Here is a 16,717-nt window from a genome sequence, read left to right as displayed (position 1 = left end):
GGATTTTACTCAAGACTCCTAGTTCCCAGAAAGGACAGTGCCTGGAGACCAACTCTGGACCTTTCAATTCTAAACACCTTCTTACAAGTACCCAAATTCAAGATGCTAACACTACAGCAGCTTCTTCCCATGTTGGGCAAGAAAGCATGGCTAGTAACGTTGGACCTCAAGGAGGCATACCTGCATGTCCCTATCAGACAAAGTTGCAGAAGATACCCCCGTTTCATTGCAGGTTCAACCCATTACCAATTCTCTGCACTGCCCTTTGGCTTATCTACTGTACCCAGGGTCTTCACAAAATGCCTGGCACCAGTAATTTGCATACTGCAGACAGAGGCATTCAAATATACCCATACCTGGACGACTGCCTCATCCAAGCAGAAAGCAAGGACATCCTCTTACAACATCTGGCTTTTGTAAAACATCTTCTACGTTGCCTGGGGTACACAGTAAACGAAAAGAAATCAAAACTAGTACCCTCATCACAAAATATGACATTCCTGGGTGCCAGCTTGAATGCAATGGCCCAGAAGGCTTATCTGACGCCAGACAAACTACAACTGACTCAATATTCCAAAACAATGGCAACAAAGACCCAACTACCTGCAAGAAAAATTCTGCAGGCCTTGAGCTTCATGGCATCTTGCATACTACTAATATTTGCAAAGTTGCATATGAGGAAATTTACAGTGGTACCTAAAAAGCATATGGTCTCAACACAGCCACAGCTTGGACGCAATGATCTCTCATTCCCTGCCTATAACAGGAGTTTCTTTGGTGGTCACAGGCATGTCACCTCAACAATAGTCAGCCTTTCACCTTGCCCCCAGCCAGGCAAACTATGACAACAGATGCATCGGACTATGCCTGGGGGGCACACATGGCAGGATGGTGCGTTCAAGGCATATGGACTGCAGATCAAAGGAATCTGCACATCAATCAAAAAGAGATGCTAGCTGTACAGAATGCTCTGACAGCCTTCAAGAATCTACTACATCCAGGACAACTTACAATAAGGACAGACAACACCACAGTAATAGGCATGCACACTCCTACCCTCTATACAGGCAAGCAATGACCTTGTGGAACACCGCTCTGGCTTACAGTTACAAACTCAATTCCTGCCAAGAAAAAAGAACACATTGGCAGACTACCTCAGCAGAAACATCATGGATCCCCACGAGTGGAAACTGGATCCACAAGTATTTGCAATGATAACCCAAAAATGGGGCCTTCCAGACATAGACCTGTTTGCCAGTCCTCAAAACTATCAACTAACAAAATTTTGTACAAGGACATTTCACCACCAAGCTAGGAAAGTGGATGCACTCTTATTCAATTGGAAAAACCTGACAGTATATGCCTTCCCTCCATTGCCTCTCCTTTTCTGAAAGTCAGAAAGGAGAGACCACGACTGATACTCATAGCCCCAGACTGGCCACACCAGCACTGGTACCCACTATTGAGGAATATGGCCCAGGGCCCACCTTGGATTTTACCACAAATTGCCCATTTGCTCACACAGCAAAACAATCAGATTCTTCACAGCCAGCTCAAAACCTTAAATCTGGCTGCATGGCAAATCACCTAAGCATCCAGCCAGCTCCTCTTTCCCAAGCAGTTATGGATGTTATTCTGGAAGCTAGGAGGCCCAGCACCAGGAAGGCCTATTCGGACAAATGGAAAAGGTTTTGTGCCTGGAACCAAGCTAAAGGCCAAAACACACTTCAGCCTCACATGCCTCAGATTCTACAGTATTTAACTGAGATGTTACACAAAGGACTTTCTTTTTCTTCCATTAAAATCCATGCATCAGCTGTTTCAGCCCACTACAATATGGCTCCACCCTTATTTTCGCATACACTTCTAAGGCAGTTCCTCAGAGGGGCAAAAAACATTACGCCCCCCAGGAGAGCACCTAAACCAACATGGGACCTCAATTTTGTTCTGGAAAAACTTACGCTACCTCCCTTTGAACCAGCTTTGTCTGCAGATCTACAGTTCCTATCATGGAAGACTGCCCTGCTGCTAGCAATAACTTCAGATAGAAGAGTCTCAGAGCTGCAGGCACTAATGGCAGTGGAACCTTTCCTCATTTTCCATCAAGACAGAGTTTCTCTACAAACTAATCCTTCCTTCATGCCTAAGGTGGTTTCCAGTGTAGCTTTAAATCAAACCATCCACTTACCCACCTTCTTCCCAAATCCACAGAACAAAGGAGAAAGACTCCTGCATTCCTTGGACATTCACAGGCAACTTCATTACTACTTGGATAAAACTAAGGCTTTCAGAAAATCTGACCAGCTCTTTGTATCCTATGCTACAGCTTCACAAGGGAAGGCTATATCAAAACAAACCATTTCCAAATGGATAGGACATTGCATTCATTTTTGCTATACCCATCATGGAAAACCAGTTCCTGCTACCATTAGACCCCACTCTACCAGGGCAACAGCTACATCTACAGCCTTCCTCAGGGGGGTTCCAACCAAGGAGATTTTAGAAGCTGCAACTTGGAGTTCAGTACACACCTTTACCAAACACTATCACTTACCACTCTACTCTAAGACTAGGGCTGGCTTCGCCACTGCAGTTCTGCAGGGCCTTCTAGCCTCCTGTAACCCTCTATAACTCCTCCACCCATCCTTAGCTTTGGGATTCTACCCAAGTGTGATGACTGCAGCAGTGTCACACGATGAACATAGTACAGTTTTGTACCTACCATAAATGTAGATGTTCGAGTGTACACCCTGCTGCAGTCCAGGTTACCCTCCCTCCATCCCCTCTGATCTAACTGGCTGCATCTCTACAATACCTTCCTGATGTATTTGCTTATAACTGGAGGGATTTTGTGTTTGTGCAAATATTACTCAATTTGGTACTAATTACTGACCACCTTTTTGGGGGCACCTGACATCTGGGGCAAGAAAAACTGAAGAAAATGGTGTTGGATGCAATATATATACCCCTGGCGCACTGACGTCAGGGAAGAAGCGACAGCAATCGACGCCGGACCAAGACTTTGGAATTCCGGCCGACTGCGGGACCGCCTGACGACAGGATAACCCAAGTGTGATGACTGCAGCAGGGTGTACACTCGAACATCTACATTTATGGTAGGTACAAAACTGTACTATAATAATACTGAGTGTTTAAGAAGAAGGTGAAAAGTATATGAAATGAATAGAATGAAGGTAAATATATATGTTAAAGCAAATGTGTGTGCTACAAGAAAAAAAGGAGGGAAGTGACTTTTATAGGAAAAGGTTAAAGTGTATGATGGTAATAGGAGGGAAATAGTAATAGTTAAAAGCACAGTTGTAAGACGTCAAGATAGAGTTATGAGATGTGTATGATAGAGTTATGAGATGTGTATGATAAGTGAAAGAACTGTATAGGGAGAAGGGGATTGGCTAAAAGTGGCATGGAAAGTGAAAAAAATATAGGAGCCACAAAGGCAGATGTAAGAAAAAGATGCATTAGTGGCAGAATTGGAGGGGAGTGGTGAGGGAAGGGAATGTGCCAAGTCTGCCAGGATGAGCTGGTGTAAGTTATGTTATTATAAAGAGATGGGGGGGGTGTTCAGGATGATGAGATGGGGGGGGGGGTGTTCAGGATGATGAATTGATGAGCGAAGGATTCAAAGATGAAGACATTTGTGATGAGTTAATTATGTTTTTATGGAAAAAGAGGACTTTTTTTCTTTGTCACGTGACATTGTGCAGTGTGGTTTTTAAAATAGTAATGAAGGCATTACAAAATGTTTGAGGGGTTGTTCGGTAGTGTGTTAAAAAGAAGCTTTGCAGTAAAGGTAGGAATGTTAGAGCGATATTGATTAAAAATAATAGCATAATTAAGGGAGAGGTAGATGAAAGGATATTTGTTGTGATATAAAAAAGTGATACTGTAAAACATAAGACAGATGGGAAGAATTTTTAGGAATGTAGGATAAGAGAGAAAACTGGAATTTTTTTGGATAAATTGTGTATAAAGTGTCAGGATTTGGGGGGAATGTTGGGGAGGAAGTAATCTAGAGGTAAAATACAGAAAAGTGTTGTGGAAAACGTAGTCAGAAATTATAAATAATTTAGCAGTATGAAAGAATTATTGAAAATATTTATATACCGATCATGGATTGCAGGAAGAGATATAACAGGAATAAAAGAAGGGTGAGATTAGGGAAAGTATGGAATTGAAAGTATTTTTCATGGTAAATTGTGTTTAATAAGTTACCAGTAAAAGAGTCTGTGTTGCAACAGGAAAAAAATTGAGAACAGACAAGTTTTGGAAAGGAACTGATTGCTTATGGTAATAGAAGGGGGAGTGATGCGCATATGCACAGTGGTTTTGTTTCTAGTTCACCTGTAACATTGCTAGGTAGAAAAGACAAATGGAAAAACAGGAGCAAAAACTAATGTCTGTCACTTGAGTCATTCTCGAGCAGTGTTCTTGTTGTAGTCTTATTTATTTTTATTTATTGTATTTTACATTTGTTGACCAGGATAGTCCAACTGGATACATGTCCATTTTCAGCGGAGGCTCGGGGAGAAAAGCTCCAGTTACACACACACATACATAACAAATGAGGCAGACTCTGAATTGCTATATAGAAAAAAAATCTGTTCACCTTGCCACCTCAGTAAGGATGATATCAAATGAAATAAGTCTGGAAAGGTAGGGAAAAGCCACTAAGGTGGCACATTGTATAGAATGATATGGAGAGAGCAAAATTCTGGCCCTGTCAGGCACCTGTTGAAGCAAAGGACCCCCCCCCCCCCACGTCCCTTAGCTTATGTACTTGTGTTGCATTCTTGTCGGCAGTAACACTGACACTCACCCGAAATTGTTGTGTCAAAGTCTTTTACCATTTCTCAGCAGAGAGAGTAAACCCAAGTGTGAAAGACGTTTAAAACCACCCACTAGTATGCAGAGGCTGCACTTTTTGTATGTGCACCATATATTAACTTTATACATGTGCGACTGATTAGTCACTCATGTTTTTTTTCTGCATACATCCAGAACAAACAGCTAATTTGGTTTTCCAGGGCCACATTGGAGGGGATAAACAGGTAAATAAGTTTAATATAAAGAAAGCAGTCATTACTGTTTTTCATGTGAGCCCCTCAAAACTAATGCCACCACCTCTGATTGAGACCCAGCTGTGTGCCTGTAAATGCATGTCCAGATTTCAGATTTTACTACAACAACTAGTGACCCCAGAAACGCTGTTATGTATGGTGTACCAAGAGCAGTACCTTGCTGGTCCTCGGTTGCAAGTTTATTGCTTTGTAACAGTTTGAATTACCAATCACACAAAACACAGATGTACCCACAGAAAAGTTCTCGAGTCTGTGTGTGATGATTTGCTTCTTGAAAAGTTGTAATGTCAAAAGGTTAATGAATATGTAAACATTTTCAACTACCAAACTTGAGTGCTGCACCAGTGAAACATTAACCTTGAAGCACACCTGTATAGTGAATTATTGCCATTACTATAACATTATTAATAAGAGTTTTATTTGAACTACATTGAATAATTTTGTCCTGTATGGCATCAGTGTGCAACGTTGGAGGCAGCTCATATTGGCATTGTGTTATTTTAATATTTTGTCAACCATGTGAAACATGATAAAGGGCGCCATTACTTCATTCAACACCACAAATAAATTACAGCCCAGTCCTTTAGCACATCATTGAAAGGCCGGCAGTGTGCTATTGAAACTGGTCAGTTAGGAATTAACGTTAGGTTAGTGTTCACATCTCAAGGTTAAAATTCATTAAATACCAAGCAGAAAGCAGCAGTGGTACAGATGACTCCGTGATTAATCTGTAACCCCTTATAATGACCACACATAATGCAAAAACAAATTGTTGTGTACAAACAGGTGCTAGAGTAAAACTGAGTAATAGTGGTTGAAGAGTTTACAGTATCCAAATGACGATCCTTGATTTTATAACCAAACCAGTATTTGATAAAACAGTAATTCAGCATGGAACGATGCTATGCTCATTAGTTGATATAAAAATGTGTTGTATTATAGTTCAGCCATATCCAAACAGTTTTAACAGCACTTTGTAACTTGAAAGGCATCGGTAGCTTTATTTGTTTTCTCTTTCCAACTGAAAGTGAAAGACTGATGTGTAACTTTATACCTCACTGCATTAGCTTGTGAACTATTTCTTTTGTCTGTGGATAGGTCAGTACTAATAACCTATTCTATTTCTGTGTTACATTTTTTTATTCGTTAAGATGTTGTACTGTTACAGCTTGATACAGAAGGCTTACGTTAATACATTTGGGTAGTTTTCCATTAGGAAAAGGATTTCTGACAGCACTGACTGTTATAGTGAGAGAACTGTGGAGAGGAACAAACAGTAGAGGTATACATATCCTGTATTGTATAAATTACAGTATTTATGCAGGAATTTCTTCTGGGAATCTACACACCAAGATGTCTTGTTCCTTCTCGATCTGACTTTAAAAGATGTACTTAATTTCAGATGTATAGTTACTGTCTAAAGATTCAGTATGGTTTTATCCTGTTTCATATAAGTTTGATATCCTTGACCCAGCTTTTTTTTCCAGAAGGTGTACATAGTTTGCTGTTTATATAAATGCCCAAATCAGTATTGGTGTATATTAGAAATTAGCCGTGTTTTGATAAGGTCCTCTAAAAAATTGTTTGGTAATAAATTGTTCTGAATCTGGAATGTCTGCAGTCACCATTGACTCAAATTACCACATTTCATTGTAGTCTGTAATATATAGCAAAGTGGCCTGTTTTAGCTTGACTGATTTTATTAGTTTTCTAACACTTGTGGATCAGGTTTAGTGTAGTCTGGGGAGTTAAAGGAGACCTCTTTTTTTCATTTCTTCACAGTATAGAGTGGTGCTGTAGGTAGGGGGTTTGGATTTGGAGAAGTTTCTACATTTACTGTATAAATTTGTAACACTTGTGCTCTGACTGATAGAGTTCCCAGATGCATGCAACTTGATTCTAATGCAGTCCAAACAATTTTGAGTTAAAGCTTTTACTGTGAACAGCTCACTGAAAAGTGACACTTGTATCCAGTGGGCATACCTGGTTAAGATATGTATAAAATTAAACCAGTTAATTTGGAGTAATTCATGGTGGTTGGCAATGTTAGTATAGAGAAGCTGCTGTTCACCCCAATATCATCGTGCACCCCCCCCCCGGCTGTTGCTGATGTCTGTACATGGTGTGTTAGGAACATTTGGAACATTAACCATTCTCATGAGTTTTCTTGGAAAACTAGAGACTAACAGTTTGTATTGTCATATTTTTATTTCTCACTGGAAGTTCAAGCACTCATGTATTTGGAATTAATTCAATTATCGATTATGTTCCACACAAAAAAACTGAAGATTGCCTTACTGATGATTTCTTCTTATCTCACTCTATAGGCTTGACATGTTTGCATGTTGCTACCATTTATGGGCACATTAATCTGGTGGATTATCTGTCAAACAAGAGAGCCAATATCAATTGTAAGGTAAGTTGGTGTTAATAGCAGGTATCCCATGAATGTCCTTGCTGTCTTTATTTGGACTGTATAATTATAGCTTTTATGCCTGGGATAGAAAAAAGATTAAGGGTAAAACGGTTGTAATTAGCAAATGTGAGCTGAATTGTAGTGGCATTACTTGTGGGTAATAGCCTCTAAATGCAGGTGTTCGACACCGTGGCTGAAGCTACCAGTCTGACCTGTAAAATTCTGAAGAAGATTAAAGTTTAGCGCTTTAAAACACAAGTTTGAAGTTATATCTGATGATGACTATTGAGAATCCACTGCAAAAGCTCTAGGAGATTGAGGTATCAAAGTGACATACCATACCTGGTAAGAAGTACCAGTTTGAATGGGATCTTTTATTACAGATTTTCGACCATTTGGGAGCTTTCTTTTATGTAGCTGTTGAAAATCAGTTTCAGGGGACAGCTAAAGTGGACTAGGAGCAGCATAAACAGTTAATTGTAGTATGCATAAGTGCAGAGGCAGCAGAAAGGAATGGCATGATTACTGAGGCAGTGCCATGTAATAAACACGGTGAATGTTTTCATGAGATTAGAGACTGATGATGGTGTCTTCTCTTTTCTTTGGAGAGTGCTAGATTTTGGGACAGACAATGCATTGTTACATTTCCATTTAAGAAAACTGTAAACCTAGTGCATGAATGTGATATCAGAGTTTGCTTCTGTCAAGTAGTAGGGACAGAAACAGAGAAATTCAGAATAGAAACATGAGAGAGGAATTCCCCATCTGCTTAGGAGGAAGTTAACGGTTGGTTTGGTTCACAAAGTTAGTAATGGAAAGAGATTATATGCGGATTTTGCTTTGACCTTGAGGTATTAAAGCTGCATATCAGTAGTGCATTTAGAAACTATATAGACCTGATTACCAAATTATTTAACAAGAGCAAAGGACTAGAGATTGTACACAATAACAACCAGGTGCTTCTGAGAGATATTTTAGAGGATACAAGTGCTTCCATGAAGTGTCATGCTACTGCACTGAACTGGAGAATATCAGTAATGAAGGCGGTTCAGATCCATGCAGGTGTATTTCTCTTATCTTTTGAGACCTATTACACGTTCACAAATCCGGTGGTAGTGTTAACACCAGCTCAAGGGATCTCAATTTGTTTTGCAAAATAAATAGAACGTGTTTTCCACTTCACATAAAGCAATGTACTTTTCTTACTCTATCCAGAGTTTGGATGAGTAGATGGGAAGCTACTAGTTCATCCCTGGTTTAGCATCTATGTCCGTCACTGATAGAGGCAACAAGCAAATGTGACATTTCCTTGCTCTGTCTGCCTCTGGTTATTCGTACACAAAATCAGTTTCAGTAGTACAACAGGGAGCACACTTGCTTTTGGTTCTATTCCCACATCAATTTGAAGGCTTGCTGACACTGCAGTGCAGCAGGGGGGGGCGCTGTACTTCTGAACGTTGTCCTTCGGATGAGACATTAAATCAAGGTCGACTGCTTGCATTGGTGGTAACTCAGGTGGATGTGAAAGAGCCCACAGTGCCTACCAGAAAGGGTAAGGGAAGTTCCCTGATGCCCTGGCCAAATTTACTCTAGTAGTAGCATAAATACCACTTTGAGTCTCCTCTGAAAAGAGGCGAGTAGCCTTGTGCGACTAACCTGGTGAACAAAGCAAAAATAAAATAAATAAGTGTAAGGGTTAAAAAATACCATGGGAATGTAAGGGTTGGTTTCTTAAGAGCCTCCCAGTGCCTGTGAGCCTATATGTGTGTTTGGCTTTCTTTAAGGCACTGCTTATAAGGGTGTTTCACTTGGACACTTCTCTCCAGGACTTATGGTAGGATGAAATTGTGATCTGGAGAGAAAATAAATGTATTTGGCCAGCCTTGTAAGATGAAGGCGATGTGATGTCAAAGATTTGCATCCATCTTGGAAAGAAGCTACCTTTCATGGTGGGAGCTTTACTTGATCATTGTCTACTTTGAGGGGAGATCATAATGTATTAAATGTATGCCCTTTAAGATAACAGGCAGAAGGTCAGAGATGTATAATCTGTCTACATTATGAAGACGTTGTACACGTTGTAGACTTGAATTTGTTTAAGCTTTTATTTTTTTCATATTTTGTATGAGTAGTGTGGGAAAACCAAAGTGTACTGCTTAACTAAGATTTTTTAGTGTAAATTGAATCCATTGGTTTGTATGCTGTTGCCATCTAAAAAGGCATAGTGCACAAAAAATTTACAGCTGCCCCACTTTTGTACCAAGATGGTGTACCACAGGCTCCCTAGAAACTGTCGTCTTTGATGGGGGGATGAACCAGTTACACCCCCATATTTATTCAAACAGCAAAACCTCATAGTAAAAGCAGTTTTGCTGTTCAGAATAGTGTTGCGCACATGAAATGTGCTTCTCCCATTTTATAAAGCATGCTTTCACCTAAGGAGACTTGTAGCTCCTCCACTTTTACCAGTAATGCTGTACAAAAGAGCTTCTTCTCCAGAACACATGTGCAACATATCAAAAGAGAAACACATCTAGGAAACAGCCCCAGGCACTACATTCAGTGAACATGGTTAGTCTCTTCATACTTTTTTTTACTTTTCTGTTATTCATATGTTAAACTAGGTCAGAATTTTCTTTTTTTACCTTTTTCAGTAGTTTTACCTGTCTGGAGCACCCCTCCCTAAATCTTAGGAATTTGTATGTCCTTGTTTTTTTTTTTTTGTTGTACTCTACACCCTACTCTGCTACATTGTTGTTAAAGGTTTTAACTGCTGTTCGTTATTTTTGAAGTTTTAGTTGTTTTATGCTGTTCTCTGACGATTGATTGTAAAGTGTTTAAAATGTAAATGCAAGCATAAAATTCTGTCCCAGGACTAACATTCTTTGTGTGTCTATCGTTATGTGAAGGGCATTTTTTTCACAGCTTATGATGTATGCAAATCCTTCATGACTACTGTTAGAGATGAAGAAAGAAGTTGAAACGGTTTGGAAAGGGGTTCAACTCCCACCTCTGATAGAACTTTGACACCACTTCAGGGTCACCTCCATACATTTTTAGAGCCAAATAAGTTGTTAAGGATACATCTTCCAAACACAAAAAGAAGAAATGTAATACGTTTTGGGAATACTTTCCCAGTCCTCAGCCTAAGAAAAATCTAGACCAGAGGAGAAGTTTGACTTCTACTCATTTCCCTGCTGGTGTGTGTTAAGTTACTCATGCCTGTTAAACTTGTTAAAAATAAAAGTATTACTGCTTTGCCCGGTTGTGAATTTCTCTAAACATTTTCGGATCAAGACTATGGTCACCAAGCTCTTAAGATGCTACTCTAAACTTCCACTTGATATTGACTATGAAAAGTTGGAGGTGTTTTTGAAGGTCCAGCAAAAGATGTATGTTACTTTGTTTCTCCTCTGGTGCTGTAGTGAATAGAGGCACTTGATCAGCTCCTTCATTTTCAGGAAAATCTTCCTGTTTTATTCTTACCAGCTCCCATCTTGATGCTGGCAACAAGGAAGCAGGAGTTAAAACATCAGAAATAGATGCTGATAACTTGTTTGTCAGCTTTGACTGTTATCTCGGTTTTGAAAACCACAGCCTTTAAGGTCAATTTATCTGATGTTGACTTTACTCTGTGTTGATGGCCTTGATGGTGATGCTTTCAGTATCTTAGGATCCTTTTGCATAACTGTTGGAGGTCAATTATTCGGAGTTCAGCTTTTCACTGTTTTTGTTGATAAGGTTTTCAGATCTTTGAGGTTGCGACATTTGAGGTCTGATCCTGAGTCTGTGTGTGTTGACTTTATGGTCTGAGGTCAGGCAGCTGGGGGAGACCTTATTGCTGCCTCACTCAGTGTCAATGTTTGCCTTGACTGGCTTCAATTTTTGAGAGCAGGAGTTGGTACCCTCTCAAGATCTGTGTAAATTTCTATATCAGAACTGTTGGTGCGACTGATCAACGTATGCTGTCCTCAGTGTCTGTATCGACCCAAGACTTCATCCTCAACAGGAGATGCTTCTTTGCCTGGACCTTTAGCAGTCCATCTTTTCTGCCAGAAGAACAGACTGGCCAGGAGCCTCTCGGAAGATTATTCCCAGATATATGGACCACTTCAGACTTCAGTATCCTTGCACCCATCACATCTGAGGTGCGGTCTGCTAAGAAGCAGGCCTGCAAGAGGCAGTATATGGACTCGCCAACAGAGTCCGCCTTCCCCATGTGTCAAAGACAAAGTTGACATATGTCCCCCATCCCTTCTCTTGGATGACCCCATATTTGGGGAGGCATTTGGAATGATGAGACAGAGAGGAGGGGGAGGAGGATGGGTGAAGACCCAATGACTTGTCTACAGATTCTGCAAGAGGACTTCCAGACACCCCCCTATCTTCTTCCTAGGTGGTCCCTCCTGTAATAAAAAAATGGATTGAACAGCAACTAAGTTTGTGTGGGAAGATACGTGCCCCAAGGAGATCAAACAAGGTCAGTCTGCCTCCCAAAGAGTAGATCTACTGGACTGAGACCTCCAAAGCTTATTCCATTTAAGATACAACCATCATAAAGTCCTGCTGTTCATCCCCAGCTCATAGGGAATCTGAGGCAAAGAACAGCAACAACAGAGTTTGGAAGCACATTGATACATCTGTAATGTTTTTTCCTGAGGACAATACACTACCTTTCTCATATGTTTAACATTACAACAAGAGCTGGTGGTCAAAATCAGCCAGTCACTGTTTGAGTTGCCAGAAAATTCAGGTGCAGTTATGGATGGCAACTATGTTACCAGTTGCCAACCTCAGTGCAAAAATTCTACATAATTCGGCTGATAGTACAGCTGGGGCAGCAGCTACCAACATTGTTCATCACTGTCTTTGGCTGCACTTTAATAATTTTGCTGAGAGCATCAAGGTGACCCATACTCATGCCCCCATTTGGTCTTCTTTTTTTAAGAACAGGTATTTTTATTGACCTTGAGAGCATGGAACAGGAAGGCAAAACCCTTTATGCTGCTATGTCAACTTTCAAACTGTGCATTGCATCATCTGTATGACAAAATGGGCCAACATCAGCTCTGATTTCTGCATGACTAACAGCAACAAAACAATCGGAGATCTGGAAGGAACCAAAGCAGCCATAGTAACTTTCAGAAAGGTCAGTAACTCGGAGACGAGAATAATCAGTAGTAGCGGGGGGGGGGGTACCAAGGCCCTTCTTCAGGGAGACCGCAATCCCAGTCCAAAACCTTGACTTGTATTCCCATTCTGGAGGCAGTTTGAGTTAAATTTCCAGCTGCCTGCAGGTATGGCTGGCCCTTATGCAGGACAAATAGATCAGGGCAGTGATATCCCCAAGGTTATTTGATTTCCTCCTACACCACTTCAGCATCACTCGTGCCCTTTGTTAGGACATCCTACTGTGTTAAGTGTGGCAAGAAAAGAGGTCTTAAGCCTTCTAAAAGAACCATCCAAAAAGTCCTACCAGGCTTGAAAGGATTAGGCTATTATTCTAAGTTCTCTGTAATAACTAAAAAGATAAAGGACTTCATGCCTGTACTAGATTTGACTGACTTCAATAAATTTATTCCCAAGTAAATCTTAAAGATCATCAGTGTTATTCGTAATTCCTAGTCTGTCTCTGTGGTGACTGAATTTGCTTTGTGATCCTACAAGATGCATATCTACATACACAAATCACCAAGGAGTCTGGAAGTTTTGTGTGCTTCTAAGCAGTATTGAGCCATTATTAATTCCGCACTCTACCATTTGGGCACACCTCATCTCTCAGGACGCTTGCCAGATTATGTCCACAGTTGTAACAAACCAGAGACTGCAAGAAGTTACTGTATTTCCTTCCTTTTTTTTACTGCCCACTAGCTGTTCCAACATGGAACAGGTTGATTTCTTTTCATGGGTGTCTTCCAGTCTTTAAGAATTAGTGAAAACTTCAAAATCGCAATTGGAGCCCCTCTCAAAAGTTAACTTCTATAGAATGCATGCTGAGCACTCTGTCCAGCAGACCCCATCTTCCTATAGATATGTGCCTTCCATTACAAAACCTGGTACCTCAGATTCTCAGTCAGTCACAGTGCAGTTGTGTTCATTTGATCTAATGGCAACAACTGTGTAGATGGCTCCTTTCACCAACTGGACGTTGAAAGTTCAGTGTTCCTAGTTAACCGATCCTGTGACACATCACATTGAGACTTCCATGGCTTGCAAGTCATATCTGATGTAGCGACTTCATAGTCCAGACCTAGCAGTCCATTCAACATCCCCACTCCTGCAGTGGCATTCATCTCCGACACCTCTGCTGTAAGGTTGGGAGGGTTCATTATTGAGGAAAAACTGCCAATGTGCATCACCACAGCTGGAGAACAGTTTGCACATCAATTTCCTTGGTGATAAAGGCAGTTCTGCTCGCAGTGCAAGCTGTTCAAAATACCCTGACTCAAGCTGGTGCTGCCATCTGTCTGCCAACACTGTAGTGTTAGACAGCCATGGGAGAGCTCACTCCTACCCTACTCTCAAGAAGCAGCAAGGATATGAGAGAACAATGTAAATCAGGCACTTTCTAATTACTAGTCACATTCGGGTAATCCACTTCTATAACGGACAGTCTCAGTGGCTGCTTATGGCTCGCAACTGGTCTCTCAGCCTGTCACTGGCTGAGAAGCTTTCCTGTAACTAGGGAAATTCTTGCTGTAATCTCTGTGTATGCACAGCCAATACGAAGTGTAGAGACTTTTGTCCCCCTCTATTCCCCAGGAGAACACCCCAGGGATGCTTCCATCCAGCAGTGGCCCACTGGTCTCCTTTACACTTTTCTCCACTTTCACCTTATTCTGAACTTCATACAGAAAGCCAGGCAGAAGTGCAAAGTAATTCTTGTAGCCTCATTTTGCCCTTGATAGGTGTGGTTTCCTCTGCCCAGGCCTCATTTTCTGGAGTGGTTTGTGTCTGAAGCTGTTCCGATCCTTTCTGACCATTATGTCCAGCAAGCTTCACCCAGATCTCCATTCATCTAACCCCATGGTTGTTCCTATGCTAGTAATGGCCATGGACTCCTTGCCAGAGTAGTCCAGATACTTAGCTCTGCCCAGAGGCCCAATACTAGAAAAACAGACCAGAACTCTGCACATTTTTTCTGTATGGGCTGCTTCAAAAGGCTTGGATCTTTACACAGCAGAAATTCCAGTAGTACTTGACTGTCTCTCAAATGTTGCTTATTCCTCTGCTTAAGTGCACGTTGCAGCAATTTCTTATTTTCATTAGGATTCTTAGTTTTTTTTCACATATTTGAAACTATGTTAAAGCCTTTTGGAAAGTTACTTTGTACTCAGCATCCTATCTGTTATCCTGTGTCTTTATTACACTTTAGAGAAATTGACCCCTTCTTCCTTTTGAATAAGCTGCTGTTGTAGAGCTAAAGTATTGGTCACAAAATGCTGCTTCTAGTAGCCATTATTTCAGGTGGAAGAGTTTCTGAGTTGCAGGCATTTTGTATTAATCCTTACTGCTTTTCATAAGGATAATGTCATTATGAAAAAAAAAAAAAACTTTGTGCAGGGTAACCACCAAGTCTCAATGAGATTGTCAGTTTGTCATCCTTCCTGTATGCTTTTCTATTTAAATAGAATTGAATGCTTGCTCTGTTGTATGGATGTCCACAGACAGCTCAGATTTTATGTGACCTGTTGTAGTGAGTAGAAATTTTTCAGTAATCCTTGGAAGGATTGATGGAGAGGGAAGGATAAGTCCATGTACCTAGATGTTAGTATAATTCTGTGTTCATTGGAGTTGCTTAAGGGTGAGATATTAGGGGTGGGTGTTGGGAGATGTTAATCTTGTTTAAGGGCAAGAATTTTGTGTTGGAGAAGTTTCTTGGTTGTTATAGTTAATCTAAGTAGTTTTGCAACACGGCAACTGTAAGAAAGCAAGATTTTTTTGTAAAGTTATTTATGACACTAGAGTTCTAACTGGAGAACAAGATGACCAGATGATCGGCATGAAGAGGGAAGTTACCAGTAGCAGGATGCCCTGACTGAAATCACTGTTGCAGTATTCCTAACATATGGGTTGTCATCACTGATGACTAACTGGGATACCAACGCTTTACCTTCCCATGGTCATGCGTCCAGTGCCTGACCGCAGCACGCAGGGTTATATAATTGAACATATGAGCATGTATCTCAGACTGTCTCACCACCAACCCATCGCAGGTCATGCATCTGTCTGAGTACTGTTTGATTGTTGGTACCATTGCTTCCCTTGCTTGTTTTCTCAGATAAGTGCCTCATTGGGGAAACTTGTCTTTTTTGCTTACACTATTTTTATTCAAATTCATTAGATGTCAGCTAGGAGGGGTAAGTGCAAGTGGCAGTAGTCAGATTCCGTACAAGGGGCTTGCACACTGTGTCTTTTCTGTCTAGGCCAGAACATGATCACAGATCTTGCTCAATGTGTAAAGCAGGTGTTCCTCAAACCCTTAGGTCTAGGCTTTTCCAACCAACCATCAGATCCCCCAGTTCTGCACCAGAGAACTTTGTCCTTCAAGTGGAACGGGAAGTTCCTCTTTTCCATTCATCCACTACATATTCTTGCAAAAATTCTTCTTAAAGCACAAAAGGAAGCATTCAAACTCCTTTTACTGCCCCCCTTTGGCAATGGCAGCATTGGTTCCCCTAACAAGGGGAAGTTACAGGAAAATACGTTTGCAACCAGACCTGTTCATTCAACAAAAAGGATTGCATCTCCACCCAAATCTTCCTTCATTCAGCTTGACTCTGTGGATAACAGGATTTTAATTTCTCAGACACTTATTCTCTGAAGAGGTTGTTAAAGTACTACAAGAAGCCGGGAGAACAATTACTAGAAAATCTTACACAGCTAAATGGAAAAAGTTTTCTTACTTGTGCCGCAAACACAGTTGGGACCCAGTCTTATCACAGGTCCCTGCTGTCTTTCAATACCTTTGTGAATTACTTCATTCAGGCTTGGCTTACTCTTCTATAAAGGCTCACCTGTTGGCCATCAATTCGTGCTTGCTTCTTAATCCCCCTGCTTATGGCAAAAGCAGAAGTCAAGTTTTTCCTCAAGGGAGGTCTGCAGCTTAACCCACCAAGGAAACCCATCTCTCCCCCTTGGGATCTCAATATTGTGCTAGAAAAGTTTACATTACCTCCCTTTGAACAAGCATCCTCTGCCT

The 16,717-nt window shown here is 40.9% G+C and overlaps 1 protein-coding gene across 2 annotated transcripts in view; it reads left to right on the top strand.

Moving 5' to 3' along the window:
- The window catches only part of NFKBIE (NFKB inhibitor epsilon), a 488,349-nt gene that overhangs the window by 394,895 nt on the left and 76,737 nt on the right, over positions 1-16,717 (top strand). For both annotated transcript variants that reach the window (XM_044060874.1, XM_044060865.1), the window contains exon 4: positions 7,427-7,515. In XM_044060874.1, the coding sequence (XP_043916809.1) occupies positions 7,427-7,515 (89 nt within the window). The remainder of the gene's footprint in view (positions 1-7,426; positions 7,516-16,717) is intronic.

Source organism: Protopterus annectens, chromosome 1.part0 (genome assembly GCF_019279795.1).
Source record: "Protopterus annectens isolate FY-2018-M chromosome 1.part0, PAN1.0, whole genome shotgun sequence".
NCBI lineage: Eukaryota > Metazoa > Chordata > Ceratodontiformes > Protopteridae > Protopterus > Protopterus annectens.
Note: the sequence above shows the minus strand (reverse complement) of the source record. Positions and strands in the feature narration are given on the sequence as shown.